At 39.7% G+C, this 19973-nt stretch overlaps 1 protein-coding gene across 2 annotated transcripts in view; it reads right to left on the minus strand.

Moving 5' to 3' along the window:
• KCNQ5 (potassium voltage-gated channel subfamily Q member 5) overlaps positions 1–19973 on the minus strand; it is a 279890-nt gene that overhangs the window by 47051 nt on the left and 212866 nt on the right. For both annotated transcript variants that reach the window (XM_066547411.1, XM_066547410.1), the window contains exons 4-5: positions 3293–3468; positions 2735–2860 (exon numbers count right to left, since the gene is read on the minus strand). In XM_066547411.1, the coding sequence (XP_066403508.1) occupies positions 2735–2860; positions 3293–3468 (302 nt within the window). The remainder of the gene's footprint in view (positions 1–2734; positions 2861–3292; positions 3469–19973) is intronic.

Consider the following 19973-nt stretch of genomic DNA (forward strand, 5'->3'; position numbering starts at 1 on the left):
AAGAATGGGGTAATTGCAGTATGCTAGTGCTGCTCCTGTAAGGAGAAGCATAAGTGCCTCTAAAAGATTGAAATTTAAGGTAACTTTTTGTACCTGACTTTGATGCAGCCTTTTCTGTCTTGTACCTCTGCCATGACAAAATTCAGTCCAGAGTTTGGTACATAATCTGTGGTTTAAGTCAGAACAACTTTTGCAAATAAACAAATCAATGAGACTAAGCCTTGATTTCCCCTAAAATGCCATACAGTCTGTCCTTTTCAAATCTCTGCATGTGGGTTACTCTGGCAGTAAAAACAACCATGACTAAGAAGCACATTATGCATTTCCCACATACTGTTTTACATATTGTAAAAAAAATTACTATTATTAAAATGGCAAAGACATCAGATAAGGGGGGATAGTGATTTCTAGTAAGTTTGGGCACTTGCTTAAGTGCATTAAAAACTTAAATGTATTAATTGGAAACTGTGGAAAGAAGAAAATATATAGAAAAATACAAGTTATATTGTTTTCAAGTTTTAAAATAAACTTTGTTGTTTTTCCTGCTGAAATCTAGGCAAGATTCCTGATTTTCTCAGTTGCACTACTTATGCAACCTCTGAGTCATGCACTTTCACTTAATAGTGTACAAAATATTTTAAGAACCACTTTATACAATGATTATTTCCTAGCAGGGTTTTTCCTTAAAAAATTGCAGTCAGCAGGTAGTGGAGAAGCAAATTCTAAAATATAGGCCTTGTTCCTGCTGCTAGAGCTGCTCAAGGAGAAGGATCTGGATCTAACACGAGCCTCAGTCAGATGCCAGAGTGGAGCTCTGAGTTAGCTGGGACTTTCTCATTGCTTGTGCATGCATTTCCCCATTCCAGCTGGCAGGTGGGTACAATCCTCTGCTCAGCCCCTCTCCCTGCCTGTGCAGGGCTAAGGCACACAGGGCCTTGCAGAAAGGTAGAGGCTTTTTCCTGGGAAATCAAATGACTGAGAAGATGCATTCCCAAGAACATGCACAGCCACAGGAGGGTCTCTTGCAGGACCAAATCCCCACTGCCACCCTAAAGGGGCAAGGGTGTTTCCAGACTGCCAGAGCTGGGGTACCCATCAATGAGGACATCAGCATCCAATGCCAGATGCTTCACAACCTTATCAATACAGGAAGGTTAGAAAGCTTTAAGAAAACTCAGAACTCAGCTTTTGAAGAAATGGGAAACAAAATAAACTATGGTGATGCAACTGAATGCAAAACCTTGTGTCATCACTTTAGCCAAGATGAATTCTATGTGTGTTTGTACTACAAGACAAAATGTATATTTTATCAGTGATCTGCCTTGATTGCTCTAAAGCAACAAGTTCCAGCAAAATATATTTCTGAATGTTTGTAAATGTACACATTTAGTAGGTGTGGCTTTTCCAAGCTCCCAATTTTGTGCAGTGATAACATAGAAATACAGTCTCTAGGGAAGATGTGCAACAAATGGACTAGCCCTTAGATGAACAAATTTCAAATACACTAACTACCCCTAATAATAGTGAGGGACCTTGACCTTAGCTCAAAATGCAGACAAAACTTCTTACAAATATTTTCAATAATTTAAGACATTCTGGAAAGGGCTTTTGTGCAGTGCCTGTGTGCATGCTCTGAGTCTGCAGATACTACTAAATCTAGATGGAATCCTGTCAGCAAAAGGTCTGAGGTGAGAAAGCTTCATTTTGGTATCCCTCTGATAAGGAAAGGTGGCAGAGGCTGGCTCAGGTTTCACACTTATTCCAAGGAAACTAATGAGTGCTCTACATTATTGTCAGCATTAATGATCTCCCAGGTATCATTTCACTACCCAGACATTGCCAGAGAACACTCTGTGTGTTCTACTGCATCAGAAGGAAAAGAAAAGCAGTTTAATACTTCCTGACAATAACTGCCTTAGGCTTTGTTGGGGCAGATTTCTTAAGCTGCTTAAGTAACTCTCACACAGTGGAGAAGTCTGGATCATTATAGGACATTTTTAAGCAAAAAACCCCTACGCATTATGCCATTAAAAAAAAGAAATCAAAACTTCAAACTTAGGCCTTTTTTTGTTCATTGAAAACTTGGTTTCTTTAACAATATTCATATAATCCTCCTTCAGAAAAGCAGTCAGGCATGTACTTAGATCCCACAGATTTCAACAAAGTAAAAAGTAAAACCAATTGATTTGATAGTTAACCATGATCTCAAGTATACCTGTAAAAAATAACACTGCTGAACCAGAATTGACATACTTATTCTTGGTCTTTGTCCTCAAAGTACAGAGGAAGAAGAAACAACATGTTTTAAAGGGCACTGATGATACTCTCATTCCAAAGCTGATGTAAGATTTTTCCCCTCTTTTTTCCTGACACTTTTTCCTCTTCCTGCACTGCCATTTAGAGCCCTCTGGTTTGTATCAAATCAGCTCTTTGTGGGGCCATATTACAAACTATATAACTGAAAGGCTAAGGGTTAAAAAGTACAATGCTTTCTTGTCTTGAAGGTTTAGTGGTCTGGTTTACAGCAGAAACACATAAACAACTGTTCTGCAGGATGGACTGAAATAATCTGTCAATGTGCAAATGAATAGCTGAAGGAGGAAGCTTCTCAGACCATTTTTTGTCAGTGAAAGCAATTCACTGAACAGCACACTAAGTTAAAATCCTCAGCAGGTGAAATTCAAAGCACTTTAGCATACTGGTTAGAGAGTCCATGTTATTTTTCTGTACTTACCGTGCCCCACCAGAGAGCATCTGCATATGTGGAGAATTCGGTATTTGCATCTTTTTCCACCAAATAAACCAGGAAAGATGAAAAGATGAGTACTAAAAATCCTATGTACCAGGCTGTGATTAATTCCTAGATAAAAAAGAACAGAGATCAATTCCCATTTTATGGACTGGATAGAATGACATTTCAAGAAGACATCATGAAAATATCTTTGTAAATGCTTTTTTGGCATCTGTGCAGTTATGAGTCAAGTGCTTCCCTTTGATGCAAATTTTCTCTGAAAGTGGACAAGATCTACTCTTATGGTTTTCTTCAGCAACATCCCCAGCATATAAAAAATTACAGCTGCCCATCAAGGAAAACATTTTCAAGATCTCTAAAAACTGTTAGCATTAAACATGGCCTGGTGTATCGGTGTTAGTTCATATTACAATTGATGTTACTTCAGAAAATTTGGGATGTTCTGCTCAAAACTGATAAATGCTTATTTCCTTGGTCTCTTGTTGAATCACATCAAGTGAAGATATCAACCAGACAAAATTAGTATCTAGGATTACATACCTTGCTATGTGCATAAACTACAGAACCTAACAATTTCCAAGTGCCTCCTCTTCGGTCCATGCGCACCATACGAAGGATCTGTAGGAAACGAAGACTTCTCAGTGCTGATGTTGCAAAAATGTTACCTTGAGTTTTTGCAGAAACAACTGCTATTGAAGCGATGAGAACAATGATGTCTGAAAGAAATACATTACAGAAAGCATTAATGTCCAAGTGTCAGTAAAATGTACACACATCTACATGAGCTGAATGAAAAGGACAAAAGAGAGACTCCTATAGTGGGTGGGAATACAAAACACAGAGATTCCTGTTTGAGACAGGGATGTGAGATCAGAGCTGGTGTCAAAAACTACCTCAGGAGTCTCCAGGGTGAAAAGTGAGGATTACAATTTCCAAAGCATACGAATAAAAGGAGCAGTCTTGAAGAAACCTCATGTAGGAGCTTTGAAACCTGATGTAGCAAACTGTACAAATCAGTAGATGGATTAGAACTTTTCCCCTTTATCTATCTTTCCATAACAACTTCTCTGTCCAAAGGGAAAAGGAAAACTAAGGTAAGGAAAAACTAGGGCAGACCCAGAGGTAAGAGTCTGGTAGAACTGGGCTTATGAGCACAGTACTAATTTCCTATGAAAACAGACACTGTGTGTTTGAGAATGTAGTTTCTGGACACAACTGCCCTGATGTACCATTTATTGGAAGGGAGGAAATACAGCACTGGCTATTCAGAAGCATTCCTTTAGCTGGAAGCCTGGAAAGTTAGTTGAAGCTTAGCAAGTGTTAGGATTTATTTCTTCAGGTCACAGATTCAAACAGTGAGAGTGACTTTGGTGTGCACGAACTAATCAGCCAGCTGTCCTTAGAGCCAGAACAGCATTTAAGGGGAGAGGAGGAGAAGCAGCAGAGTGATGGCACACAGATGCTGTGAGAAGGCATAATGTCCTTTTACAAGGATTGGGGTAGATATGCTGCTATGCATGGATTAGAAAAGCACAGAACAAGCTCTGTTCTTCCTCACCTCATGACTAATTCCCTGGTGAACTTTAAAAGCTTAAAGAGCCCTTCTAAGAAATACCTGATTTTAATCTTAGGGATTTGTGGTGTTTGTATGTTTCTATGCAAGGATAATCTAAATCCATGTTTGTTGGTGAATAATTGAAAGCAGGGTCTTGTTGATACAAGTTTTATTTCTTTTGTGTTGGGTAGAAACACACATCTTGTCCCTAGCATAACTCCTACAAGAATAACCCAGAAAGTGATTAAATACAAAGCCAAGGGTACAGATAATCTGTTTCTGTGGATTGTCCTGATGAACTGTGGAACTTTTGACACAAGGGGTTAGAAGGTTTAAAACCAGCTGGATCATCTTAGGGGAGAAGATTTAATTCCGGGCTAATTAATACCAAAAGCCCACGTCTGGCTCAGGATATCTTCAAGTAGCAGATGTTGGGGGCTGAGAAACTCTTGTAGAGAAATATCACTGTGTGTTTGCCCTGCTTGTGCAATCCTCCCTGGCTGTTCACTGTTGGCTGGTGTCACTGTTTGACATCCCATGTTGGCCTAGGCTGACCTTCTGCCTGTTTTATGCTCTGACATTTTAAAATATCTTTGGCTACTACATAGGTGGATCATAGGTGGCTACGACATAATTGGGTACCAAAAATGCTGGATTTGCTTCTGAATCCAGCAAGTTCAGAGATGAAGAAGAGCCAGAAGTGGACATGGCATCTTTGCACAGTACAAATCTCAAGCTCAAAACAACCAGATGCAGGAGGTCTGGGTGAGAATTGAGAAATAGGAAAACTGACTAGGAAAAGTTAAGGACATCACAAATTCTAATGGAGATCAGAAAAATAGATGGACTTGGATTGACTTGGACTTGAGCTCCACATGAAGATATTTAAATTTAGGTGTCTACATGTGAAGCAGGTGTCTAAACTCCCCAAGCAGCACAAGGTAACCACGTCAGCTGAGAGAGGTGCAGCTAATCCTCAGGAAGGCTTCTGCTGGCTGCTCAGCTGCCTCACACTTCAGGCTTGGCACAAGGAAGGCTTAATTCAGCTGCTCAAATTTATTTGTCCAGTGCCATTTGAGATGCCTTACGGTATCTGAGATATCCCCTAGATCTGGCAGCTATGTTCTTGGACCTGGAAAAGCTGTACTCTTCAGGAGAAGTGACTGGGGAGCAGAGAATATCGTATAACAGGGGACAGGCACCGCTCTGTACCCTGCTGAACTAAACCCTAGATCCTGATTGACTATACTGCCAGCATAGACACGTAGCACACATGTACCCACCTAAAGCAAACTTCTTTCTATATTTAGTTGTGTTTATTGGGATCCAAGACTAACATAGAAGGTGCTGGAATGTCTTCAGCAATATGGACTGTGCTGAAAAAACAGTGTCCCTGGTGACTGATACGGTGGCAGGGTGATCTTGACTTGTCCCAGTGACTCTGAGAGGAGCAGCAACAGAACAGCCATTTTTATTTAGTGGTGAGTGGCTGGCAGCAAGTTAGAGATCATTAGAAGAGCAGTGTATCTGAAATCATTCATTTCAGTATCCCCTGAAATCATTCTTAGAACTTAAAAAAGAATAAGGTCACCCAAAATATTGGGAATTATGCATTTGTTTCAGAAATTATTTAAATGCTCACTGGGAGTTTTGGTCATCCTCCACCACTTCTAATAGGACAATGTTTTAAAAAATTCAGTGACTTGCTCCTGCCCTTATTCTTACTTATTCTAGAGCTCTGACAGGTTTTTTTTTTTTGTAACACAGAGTTTTGTGAACAACCCCACTGCAAAAGATTCAAATTATTCAGTCTTGCCAGCAGAGCACAGCCTCTGCCCTGCCCAGCTGGGAGCCCTCTGCCCCACTGAGGGTCTCTGGTCCCCTCTGAACATGAGAGATGAAGAAGCCAATAGTAGCATAGTTGTCTTTTCCTTTTATAAAAGCATTGGTCCAAAGGAGTTATCTGCTTGTGTATGCTCTTCTATCTGGAGGGCAAGGATGAGGCTCTCCCTAAAGGGAAGAAAGGTGGAGGAAAAAAGGGAGCAGGAAATGCACTGGAACCTGTTTGAAAAACAGCTGAAGGGAAGAGAATCCTCCTAGCTGGGTGGTGGTTTTTTTCACACTTTGCTCTCTCATCTTCTTCACTCTTCACATCCTCAACTCCCACCAAGACTCTATCCCTAAGTCCTCAGCTGGAAATAGGGAAGGTAAGAATGTGTCCATTGCCCTTCCTGGCTGTGTTTCCCTAGAAGGTAGGGAAAGCAGGCAGGCACATTATTTCAGTGTAGTTTAACTTGTTAGGAACATGTGTAAGATAAATCAAAATAAACCTTTCTTGGAATGAAATCAGAGTCCTAAGAAAAGTTTGCAATTGTTGAAAGTCACTTCTGAGTATGTTAAAACTTCTTGATTTTCTTATCTAAACATACCCTAGAAAAAAGAAAAAGTTAAATATATTATATGATTTTTCTCTGTGCCATACTTTTATACAATATGCTTCAGATGGCATTTGCCCTCTTTTAAACCAAGAGAGAAAAATATTATTCTGAACTTCCTTTTATATTGGAATGGAATGTAGCAAAAGTCTCTGTGATATTTCTGTATTTTAAGAAGGCTTTCCCAGACTTCTGTTACTATTTTCGTCTTTATCTTTTAGAGGCAAAAATAGCAAAACAGGTAGAATTAAATAGAGATATTTCATTTAATTTAATGGGCTCTCAGTTTTCACTCTGAATCTTTCTGTAAAACACCAGAAAAGATTCAGATGTGAGATTGAGTAATGGGCAGTATAATTCCAACTTCTCTATAATGACTTACTAAAAGACAGAAGTTTCTAATGTACATTTATCCCTTTGTTTATTTTTTTCTTAAGCTAATATCTCATGTATGATCTCCCAAAATGTTAAGCCTCTCTTCAGCCATGATGAAGATTTTATTCACCCTTTAGAAATGTGTCTCAGATTTTTATCCTTGCAGATAACAATCTCCCTCATTAACTCTAGTCTGAGATTTCAAATAATCTCAGCAACTTTTGCATTGGTCACTTTTGAACACTTAATTTTAAATGAAATTTCAAATAACTAATTCTTCCACTTCAGGCATTTCACCTAGTACCACTCACTAAACCCCTGAGATTACACAAAATTTTGTGCAAATTAACTGGTGAAAGATTTTTTATTTGACAGGCACCATGTTAACAGGGCCCCTTAATGAGAAACACACAAAAAAAGATGACTCCAGAACTCATGAGTGTAACAGATTACATCTGTGTATTGTCCAGTGTCACTAAAACAGTAACACAGAACACAAGTAACTGAAGGCCAGTAATGCAACTACTCCAAACTTACATAACTCATGCAAGGTGTGCCAGTCCAAGTTCCCCACCTCACAGAGGAAGGCCAGTGTTGGGCTGCCTTAGGCTGCTCAAGTTTGGTCAGAAACTCTGGATTGGTTGTCTTACTGATGGAGGTGTGGTTGGCATTCCTAAACTATCAGCATTTCTAATGCCAGCTGGGAGATCAATAATGTGACTGCTAGAATAATAATGGTAGAAAAGGAGGCATCATAAATCATCACAAGGGATTGTTTTACTTTTAATGACTTCTCCAATGCAACTTTCCTAGCATGAGCTTCTTGGATGTTGTGAGATTTTACAGCATTCATAGGTATCATGGGAATGAACCCAGCTAAAGGGGGAAACACAAAAGCTATACTTGGATATTGTGCCATGTCCCAACACCTTGATGTACCATCAGGACAATCTCTAAAGTTACAGAAAGAATGTCAGGATGTTTTTTTACAAGGGCGTGTAATGATGGAACAAGGGGGAATGGCCTTACTGAAAGAGGGTTGGGAATGGATGCTCCTTTCCCAGATGTGTTCAAGGCCAGGCTGGATGGAGCTTTGAGCAGCCTGGTGCAGTGGAAGGTGTCCCTGCCCATGGCCAGGGGCTGGAACTAGGTTTTGCTTCTCTCAACCCAAATTGTTCTGTGAGTCTATGATTACTGGGAAATGTAATCAATGACAATCTCTCATCTGCTCAAAGCTCATGCACATGCTCATACTAATACACAAACCTGCACGATCTTTCTCTTTTTCATATTCTTCAAAGGAAGAATATGTTTATAGGAGCTTTTCCTGCTGCCTGCATTTAATGCTAACATGTTGAAACATCCTTTCCTCTAAATACAAATGATATTTCGAGACAATACAGGTTAAATGAATCTTGTGATTTTTTTTCTTTTATTTTATCCAAATAGAAAAATGAATAATATTTAATCATTTTTGGATCATCACTAGGTCATCAAAATAGTATTTGCTACAAATTCACAGAAAATGTTTAGAGTTCACACATTCTTATTTAGAATAGGCAGGAAATGTCAATGGCTGTCAATTACTGTGTCTGCACCAGCTACAGATCAGTAAAGAGAGGCAACACACTAGGACATGAGTAGGGCATATCTGCCCCCAAAACTGCAGAATTTAACAGAAAATCTCAAGAGGTTGTTTTATCTAGCCTGCAGCTGTATTAACTCACAAAGGAAATTAACTGGGCAATTGTATCACCAACTCTACGCTACCCTTAGGCTGTCCTTCTAAGGTCTAATTTTGAGCTAGAGTTATTATCCATGACCCAGAGAAAAGGCACAGCTTGTAGTGGTCATTTCTGAATAGTTCTCAGGAAAGTTCATTATTCTCAGCTTCAAAGTTACTTTTGAAAAAACCCCAGCCCTATGATTCTGTGGTGCTACAGAGACACTGGGCTCCACCAAGGGCACGAGACAGCTTTGACATCAGGTCCCTCTGCTTAACATGGCACAGGCCATGCACGCCTATGGCAGCACAGTGAGCAATTATTCTCACTTGCTGAGGAGTTCAAATAGGATTTAATTGACATTTGCAGCAATCAATACATAGTAACACTTAACAGCTTTCTATTCTGAGTCACTAAGAGGTGGTAGTTGTGGTAGGGAGGAATGGCCAGTTTTTCTAATATCTCTTTGGATATCAGTTCTTCCAGTCCTTATTGCTATTCTCAGAACTCTCTTCAATTTGCCTTCAATAATCCCTGGAGCTGGCTGGCCACAACCAAGGGATACCATCTAATCAATGTAGAAATGTACTTTGAAGCTTAACCAGACACTATAGCACAAAACTAACAAAATACACATTCCAGAACACTGTATTTGAGCACATCACACTATAGAAATACTATAAAAAATATATAATCAATGGGCTTTATCCTAAACTGATATAAATTGACAATTTAAAGCAGCTTAATATAAAGACTGACGACTGACACTGGACTTTGGCCACACATCAGTACCTGAAAATAAGTTTGCACTTTTCCAGATTCCTAAAAGAAAAGGTCTGTTTGCACAAACTTGACTATTGGAGCAGCAGCCTTTTTGCACAGCCTAGTAACATATTGGGCATGGCTGTACTTCATGCTTCTGTGGGCTAGCAAAAAAAAAAAAAACAAACCAAAAACAAGAAGAAGAAAAGAAAAAGACATTCATAGAGTTTAAGGCTCTGAATACCCTAATAGAGCAGTATTCAGTGAGGGACAGAATTGGATCACTATTTCTTGAGCACTTGTTCAGAATGGTCAGAGGGCAGAAAAGGTCAAAGAGCCAGAAACTGGCTGGAAAACTGCTGTTATCTTGAAAAAAGGGATTAACTACTTCCCTCTACCAGTTTAGGAGAGCAAAGAATACAAAACATGAATAGAATATTCTGCAACAGTTATATTGAAAAGAGGCAAATGTAATGTTTTTACCAGGTGGTAGTTCCTTTGCTCTGTAAATGTTCCCTTACTATAAAATCAGTGGGATATTTCACATAATTGTGACAGAAAAATTTGGTCAAATATGGGCTGAACTTACAGTGACCTTGCATAAGTATTTATCCCAGAAACCAAGACTTTTCAATATCTTTACCTGTAATTATATCTCTGAACAGAGAGATGAACGATATTTAGAAAGATGATGTGTGTTGTCATGTTTAGCAAATTATCTCACTGGAAGAAGAACTATTTATCAGCAAAGTAAAAGTCAGTATTTGCATGATTGCCAGAATCTGAAAACTGGCTTTTTAGAGATTACTCTGGAGACATGCAGACTTTTGAGATCACCTGAATTCACCCTCAAATGATATTCTCAAGAATTATTTTCTGCCTACAACTCCCCCTCCAAAAAGCAATTTAATAGCACTCATTGAATTATATCACCTGAAGATCTCTAACGTAATTTGGGAGAGGCAGGAAGTTGAGCTCTGTACCTCCCACAAGAAGCTGAGCAGACTTACACCTACAAGGCCTCAATTTTACAGAAAAAAAAAGCCTGAACACCACCAGCAACAACACCCCCCCCCCCCCCCCCAGCAATATGAGATAATCTGAACTGTGCATATTCTAAAAACAATGATGCTCAGGATCTTGGATCCTGGCAAAGTTTGCTTTCAGCTCTGTCTGAATATAGCTTTTCTTTCTGGTCAGGGATCAGATCTCTGCTCAGATGCCAGACAGGTTACGATTAATCATCAGCTACTAGTAAAAGTAATTGGCAGGATATCTTCAGGAAATTCTTGGGATGGATGATGCTGTTTGATTTTTGCAGATGTTGTTGTCACTCCAGCCAAAAGGTCTTTGTGTTTTCAAATACGTAACACCATCTGGATGGAAATCATCTTAATTGTCATTGCAGGCAAAACAAGTTGGTGATTTCGCTTCCTTCTTTAATCTTTTTGCAAGATGCAAAACAACACAGTATTTTTAGAAGTAGGAAAGTGAGCTGGTATTGCATATCAAGATAATTCAAAGATAAACACAGATGAGTGTGAAAATTGACTTTTATTGCTGTTGAAAAACAGGAAGAGAGTAATGTACTGTAGTGGCACATACAAGAGAAAAAGGTTCTATAAAAATATGTAATACTGCCCAGGCTCTGAAGTGGAATTAAAAAAAATCCAGAGGTTAATACTTCTTCTCTACTGATTTTTTTTTTTCTAACAGTGGGAAATGGCTACATTAGTCACTGCCTTTCATTTTAAGGAGTCCACTAAAACTGATCTGTGCATAGAAACTTGGATTTTTCTTATCATCAGCTAAGCAATACCCCAGTGAAGAAATCAAATAGATGAATCACCTTGGACCCTTCTTTCCCTTTATTGTTTTCATTTGCAATATATTGGAATAATCTGATTAAGCAAACTATTTTAATGTGAAATGAAAGTAACCTCCTGGAAATACAAACAACACCTTTCTGGAATAATAAATGATATTTTTATATAACTGAATTGGGTCTACTTAGAAAAACAGCTCATCAAAATGTAAAGATATCTTTTCTGGCAAAGAGAGAACTGGAAACAAGTCAAAGACAATTCTTAGGAAAGCTAAGCAAATACAAGAAAAGTTAACTTGGTACTCCAAACAATCTCTGACCCAGAAAGAAAAGGAATATTTTTAATAAGGCAATACTGGATATTTTTTAGATGTGAAAACTAAATATTCTCTTTTTAAATTGTGGACTAATGAAGATGAGTAATATCTTTCTTTTGTCATTTTCTAAAATTTTATCATAAAATCCTAATTCCATGTCTAATAATGCATCAACCAATGCTGCTCACTCCTGTGTCAGTGTATTAAAAGTATATGTACCCTGTTCCTTTGTAGCATATTGTTAGACCATGACGGCAAATACATCTAAATAATGTAATTTTACCTTCTGCTGTAGACAGCCAAAATACTTCTCTATGGCCTGAGAAACACAGCGGCTCAACGAGTACTGAATTTTAAACTGTAGCTGTGGGTGCCACATTTTATTTAGTCGGGATAAGTATAACAACATTCATGGGAACATTTCACCTGCCTTTGTACTGTGTGCAATTATTGTTCATGGCCCTGTTGAGTACACAATCTTTCTATGGACTGAATAAGTCCTCAGCAGACATTTTCATGCTATTAACAGCTGTCTCAATAAATCTTAAAAATCTAAGGGCCTCCTGCAAGCTAAGATTAAGTTCAATTGCAAGCCTTTCATGGATTTATACTTAATTAACCTTTTCCAATAATTGATCTTTAACATAATTAATATGTATCTGCCAGAAGGAATACAGTAGCATTTACTAAATGCAAGTTTTATTTGGTTTTAAGACAGGCTGACAGAAACATTTAAGGCTGTGTCTTTGATCTAGTGCTTGCCAACCCTATTTTTGCTCAGCTAAAGAAACAAACTGCAAGTAACACATGCAGATTCTTCCCATAAATCTTCACTTATTCTGTGCAGAAACAGGTTTGTGCCTTGAAAGCACTGGAAAACAAGGTTTGTTAGTCCCTTTACTACGGCTGTATGTTGCTGGATGACAGTAGACCTTAGTGGAAAAGGCTATTGCAGTGGAGAGAAAAACATCTGAAGGTTTCTGGAGGGAAAGGCAACAGGATGCCAGACACATGCCCCTGGGGAGTAAAGATGCTCATTACATCAGGCTGTAAGCAAACCACAAAGTAATCGTCAAGAAAAGAACAAAGTAGCTACAGCATGGCAAGACTTGTGTATGGAGAAAGGGCTGAATAATTTAGGAGTGGTTAGTCAGAAGACAAATATGAGATAGAGGCATGCAAACTAGTGGAAGATAAGAAGATCTGTTGGATGCCTCCTATTTACCCTTTCTTATAAAAGTGAGATCAAAAGACAATTTAAATTTGATAAAAAAAATTACAAGATTGAATTGTAATTGACTTGTAAAGTTCATTGCTCTGAGGTATAAAGGAATAACCAGGGAAAATTAAAAACAAGCTTGGATGTTTTCCCCTGAATTGCTGGAATCAGATTTTTCAGGGGATCCAAATTCTTGTGTGACTCAGGCACTGATTACTCCATGTGTGATTGGCTATTTTGGGCTATAGGTACTAACACCATCATTAGGGGTCTCTGGCACTGGTCAGCAAGTGGAAAGACACCAGCCAGGACTCCTGAGTGACCCAGCCCTGCAGGGAAGCATTGCTGTGTCCGTGCTGGATCCTTGCAGCCACAAGGGGAGGAATCTACAGGCAGGAACGTGCACTTTCATGGCCTCTTCTTCTTACTCTAAAACCTTAGGCAGGGGCAGGTAGGCAGAGGGTCTGGAAATGTTCATCTAACATGTTCCCAGATTGTGGATAAAGTGAAGGTGATACAATGGCATGGGAGTGGAAAGGCCAAAAAAAGGTGGGAACAGGAAAATCCGTGGTGTGTAGGTGAAAGTGGATGGGTGGAAACTGACAAGTAAAGATGCTGAAATGAGCAGGGAGAGAAAAACATGTCTCTGATGAGAGGAAAAGCCTGTTTGTAGGTGGAGAGGGAAGAGAGTATTAAAAATCTGCTCTCAAATTCACAGGGTGGTGGGGAAAGAGAAGGTATCCAGTCTCTAGCTGACTTATCTAACACAGATGTTGAAGGCAGCAAAATGGGTCCCTCAGTGTTGGCTGAAAGAGTTCCTACATTCAATTTTCTGACCCTCCTTTCAGAGGCAAAACCCTCTTACTGCTGCCTAAAAGCAGAACTTGCATTTCTAACCTATACAGCTATTTTGGATGTCTGTACCATTGGTGACTGCCTTTTGGGACTCCTTTGTTTCTGTAAATAGAATTTATTCAGTTTACATACAGAGCTAGACATCTCCAGCCACTCCTTCCCCTCAGCTGCCATCCCACCTGCACTTTGTGTGTGGGCAGCCTAAGAGGGAGTACTGTGCCAGCAAGAAGGTTTATATAATTTGGAGAACACTAATGTGGGGCATCTTACACAGCCACTCTTGAGATTTCCTGGTGCAGGGGATATGAAGAAAGAAATAGAGGCTCTGTTCAGTGGTTGTCAGAAAGGAAAAACCCCATAATCTGGTATCACTCTCCCAAACCCGACAGGGGCAATCACAAAATGAGATCTTAAATACAGTAGATTATGTCATACTGTGTGACAACCTGTCCACTCTGCCTTTTGACATTTTCATCTGAAATGAAACAGTCTCCACTGGGAGGGTGCCATGAATAGACTAGGCTGGCAAAGGGGAGCCCCAGGACTGAAGGAGCTCTGCCTTTGCCGTGGCTGCTGCCCAGGTGGTCACATAGGTGCATTGGGGCACCAGTACAGCACAACACAAGGGTGAAAGTGAGTGGCTTCCTTTACCCCATTTAGGAGCTTCCATAGGCTGCTCTGGGTCTCATCTGATGGTCACCTTCCTTGGATCTGTTATTGACAGCAATATCAAATATCACCAAAGGACAGAGCTCAATTTTGAGAGCTATCAAGACAGGCTTAAAGATAAAATTTTTGATTTTTCTTTAATGGGAAACAACAGGTTATGGGCACCTGGTTCTTAAGTGCTAGGGATGGGAGGAAATTAAAATGTGCAGAACATGCCCAAATGGCCATCTAGAAATAGCAAGTATTTCTACTCAGCCCTATTAAACGTGAGATACAAGTACTGCAACTCTGTTACACAGTGTAACAATATTGTTACATTGTCAAATCCTTCCTAACTGCTGTATTTACTATAGCAGGTATAAAATGGAGAAATCAAAATCTGTATTTTCTGTCTTATACACAAGTCTCTTCCTGATGTAGCAGTTGGAATTGCTGCAGTGTGATGCAATATCCTGTTTCAGCTATCCCAGTCCCTCCCAGTGTGCCAATACCTTCTCCCTCCCCCTCCCCCTTGCCCACTTGCTAAGTGCTATGTGTGGTCAATCTTAACATTCCAGCAAGGGCATTGTCTGATTGGCAAAAGTTCAAAAGATGCTTCTCAGCCCTGGGGTCATTGGCCTATCCAGGTGTCATTGTCCCCTGAGCCTTCCCCCCTCCTACCTGGTTGGTGGCACCCCTGCCCCTTCCCTGCCCCTCTCCCCCGGGCTTAAAAGACACGGCGACCACGCGGTCTGGATTCTCTTGGAGCTGTTACAAGATTCAGAGATCTGTGACCCTGGAATAAAGCTCTGGATTAAACCTTCCTGCAGAATCCATCTCCTTTTCCCTTCACCATCGCCTGAAGCCTTTCCACCAGAGGTAAAACTGAGTTCCTGCATGCCTGGGCCTGTTCCAAGTGCCCAGCTGCAGCATCCAGCCAGCCAGGGGTGTCTCTGAGGTGAAACCACCACAGCTGCCGCCTTTGGTCCAGCAGCAAGGGTCAGATGAGCCCGGGCACGTTCCACCCGGTAATATTGTGATCTTATTCCAATATGGAATGTAACCATTTGAGGCATGATCACAAAAACAGAGATTTCCTGCAACTCCCACTGGACTACTGTGCCCATCAGTCACTCCAGCAGTGCTGGTGGCAACACTCAGTTCTCTGAAGGGATGTCAAAGAATGGAAACATCTGTGGAAGCTGCATTTCTTCAAGCTTTGTGATCTCTAATAAGTCAGTGGCAAGGCTGGATGAAGACATCTGGCAATCAATTTGGTTGTATTGAGTGTAACAGTGGGCAAAGCTTATGCTTTAAACTGTCAGCATTGACAGTTAACAAATTAAAGCTGAGTAGATGCCAAAGGACTGCATGTGAAGAAACAAACACAACCTCTAAAGCAACTGAAAAAGTCTGTGTTTCTAAACAACAATACAGTCAAGCAAAATGAAACAAACACAACCTCTAAAGCAACTGAAAAAGTCTGTGTTTCTAAACAACAATACAGTCAAGCAAAATGAAACTACTGTTCTTAGCCAACTGCACCAACAACCTTTTTCCTGAAGACCTCACTCACACAGGGGTGACCTGAAGAAAAATAAACTAGTCTTCAGCAAAGACAGCAATAAAATCACAAGATTCAGCAGCTATAAGAGAGATAATTGTGAACTAAAAGAAAATAAATGGAAAAGAAATGGAAATATGAAATAGCAGCACATTGCCTGCTCATATGCTGAATGAAAAAAGAGCTGTTATCTGTGCAAAAGAATTGGTGAAAGTGGATTTAATACAGGTAATTGTGAATGAGGTAGTTTCTCACAATACAATATCTAGAGGTGACTAGAGACTGAACATTAGGAAGTATTGTGAGAGAGTTAATCATGGCTCAAACAGTCAGATTGGCAGTTATCTAATGTCTCACACCAAAATATGAGCATTCAAATTTATGGTAACATGCTGACAAAGCACCCCTGAGTAATTATGGGCATGTTAGTAATATAGGAGACACACTGAAAGTGTCTTTTGAAGTAAAGCAGTGCTGCAAACCAGGGGTGTCACAGTCCTGTGAGAGGCTACATGAGTGCCAAGGGCATTCCTGTAATGAATTTAAGTAATGGGCAGCTGCAAAAGCCCAAATAACAAACACCTAGTCTACTAGGATTGTTTTGGACCAATATAAAAATATTCCTCAAGTATCAAGATTTCTGCTGGGAAAGCATAATTCACTGTTGCAAAGATAGAACTTGTACAAAGAATCAATTCTTCTCAGAGAGAAGCTACAGGTGAGAGTTGATGATGATCTGAAATGGGAGTTACAAAGAGTGCCACAGACTAGAGCAGCTGATCTTCAGCACAACATCTGGAAAGAAGCCAAGAAAGCTGAGAATTTTATTGCATAGCAGTTATGTTCTGACATGTTATTCATGTCATTAAAAATATAATTTTTTTAGATGCTGAGTGATAAAATTTTAAAAATAAACCATTTTGCTACTTTTGAGACTCCATACAATCAAGTAGGTGGATAAGTGGATTTGGCACAATCCTGTCTACCTCTAACTTCCACACCAGTGTTTATATTCATAACTACTTAATTTTGAAAAGGCAAACTTACACATACTTATGGTATCTGAGAAACTATCTTGTCCATGGATATGATGGGAATTCAGCACAGTAAGGCAGGAAATGAACATCAAATCAAATAAAGGCAGATTATGAACATAAAGGTATTTGTCTAAGCAACTTCATATTCTGGGTATCTCTAGTAGCAACAAGTTCAAAGCCAGTACCTAAAAAATGTGAGCAAAACTGAACATACAAAGACTTAAACTAGAAAAGGTTGACTGCCATTTGGTCTGTCAGTTGCTTCCCTCCTTATCATAAATTTCCAAGTCACAGCTCATAAACAGCACTGGAATTGCTATAATACACTTTTATATTACATAATATTTTATAATAAATAGCATTTAATATCATAATATTATTACCATCATCATCATCCTTATCCTCATCATCACCCTTATCATTATCCTTATAATTATCCTTATGATTATAGTACAATGTATTTTGTGAGATTCAAATATGAGAGATAAATAATAATTTGAAAGACTGCTTAAATCATATACACAATCTGGGTGAGTATGGGAAGGAGTTTCATTATTTCTAAATAATTTGACTGTGATATTTCCCTTTAGGACACTTTCCTAACAAAAGAGAACTGAATTAGCAATTTCTAAACATTTCAGGGCAGGTACTGAGTTATATTAGTCTTGTTCAAAATGGATAATGATTTCATGCTTAAGAAAATATCTTTTATAGCCTTCTAATGCAGGAATTTTATTATTAAAAAGAAATGATTTTTAATAAAGTCCTTGTCTTTTAATAGCCTTTCTATCACAACCCTGTCTCTTTAGTCTTCTCATCCCAGGTTGCCCAGTTCATAGTAGGGGCTCATCTACTCTATGTCACAAACACAATAGTGACACTAGTGTAAGATCAAAAAACCACAGCATAAACAAGCCCAGGCTGCTGAATTCTCTAGCTCATACAAAAAAAAAAACTTCAATGTGAACTGCACTGCACCAAACTAGGTTACCTTTGAATAGCTAACACACAACTTCTGGAAAGAGGAGATCAGAGCCTGATGTCTTTAATCCCAGCAAATGTTACCTTACTCAGCAGCAAGGGTAGTAGTCAGCAGAAGTAAGTGTGAAAGGATAAGACCCATAGATGATATTAAACAGACATTACTTTTTCTGCATGTTTCTAAAAACTGCATTGCCGGAACTGTCAAACATGAAGATATGCCATTAAATATTAATTTAAAAAACCTACATAATTTGGGACCATTCTAGCCAAAAGAACATCTCTGTTCCTAGCACTGAATTATGGCTGCTGAAATGATCTGAGGAAATTTTGATTTGAAATCTAAATACTCCTACTACTATTACTACTACTACTACTGCTGTTATTATCAGAGTATTTTCTGGAGTGGAGTGGGCAGGGTGTGTCTGAGATGAGTTCAAATTTGGCTGGCAGAAGGTCCCCAGACATGAAATTTGCTGTAACCTTTTTTTCTGGGATTTATAATGAGATGTGATGTGAGATATGTCTTCTTGGTCAAGGATTTACTTAATTACAGACAATCTCTGGGTTATTTAGAGTTCAAATTACACTGGAAAGGGGCTGTTTATATTGTTTATCATGAGCAGCAGAGTTAGCATCTGTCTGTATTTAAACTATATGATGTGTCTAAATACCAAGGTGACAGACACATAATGTGTTATTACACAAATATATTGAAATAATTCAAATTAAATGTCCAGAATATTTTGTAACACACTAGATATGGATTTGTTTATAAAGGTTTGACAAAAGTGCCCCATGATGGTTCATTACCACTCTAATTAATGAAAAATAGATCCAGTAATAAGCAACAGTCGCTGCTATCACTTAATGCTCAGAAACAAGGTTTGCCAGCCATGAAGTTCAAGGGCCTGATTACGGATAATGGATGTAAGCTTCCTGTTGGGAATTTGCTCATTCTGCAGCCTCAACCAAATTTGAACTTTTGACATTTCCATCATGCTGTAGCTTGACTAGAGGTAAAATAGAAGCAGCTGTGGTGAGACTGCTAACGGACTAAATGAAATACATGAAATCTTTCACTCAGCTGGACCACCAGGAAGTGTGGTTGCCCTGGAGAAATGTAATATTACTAGAAGTAGGCTCAAATTTACAGTGAAAAAATTCTGTCATAGGAGTTTCCACCCCCAACTTTAAATTGAATAAAGTTTAGGCATTATAGTTAGCAATGTGCCCTGGAGCCAGGAGAGCCAACTCTGTCCTGGGGGCATCAGGCACAGCATCACCAGCTGGGCAAGGGAGGGGATTGTCCTGCTCTGCTCTGCACTGGGGCAGCCTCACCTCGAGTGCTGGGGGCAGTTCTGGGCACCACAATGTCAGAAAGACATTAAACTATTAGAGAGTGTCCAAGGAGGGCAACAAAGATGGGGAAGGGCCTTGAGGGGAAGCTGTGTGAGGAGCAGCTGGGGGCACTGGGTCTGTTCAGCCTGGAGGAGACTGAGGGGAGACCTCACTGCAGTTACAGCTTCCTTGTGAGGGGAAGAGGAGGGGCAGGCACTGATCTCTGCTCTGTGGTGACAGTGACAGGATCCAAGGGAATGGCCTGAAGCTCTGTCAGGGGAGGTTTAGGTTGGATATCAGGAAATGTTTATTCACCCAGAGGGTGGTTGGGCACTGGAACAGGCTCCCAAGGGAAGTGATCACGGCACCAGCCTGACAGAGTTCAAGAAGTGTTTGGACAGTGCTCTCAGGCACCTGATGTGACTCTTGGGGGTGGTGCTGTGCAGGGCCAAGAGTTGGACTTTGATGATCCCTGTGGGCCAACTCAGGATATTCTATTTTTGTGTTAAAAATTCATTTGCTCTTGTTGGGCTTTCTCAGATAGGAGTCCCAAAGTCTCTTACAGAGTCAGTGGAGTGAAAGA

The sequence above is a fragment of the Molothrus aeneus genome, chromosome 3, assembly GCF_037042795.1.
Source record: "Molothrus aeneus isolate 106 chromosome 3, BPBGC_Maene_1.0, whole genome shotgun sequence".
Taxonomy (NCBI): Eukaryota; Metazoa; Chordata; class Aves; order Passeriformes; family Icteridae; genus Molothrus; species Molothrus aeneus.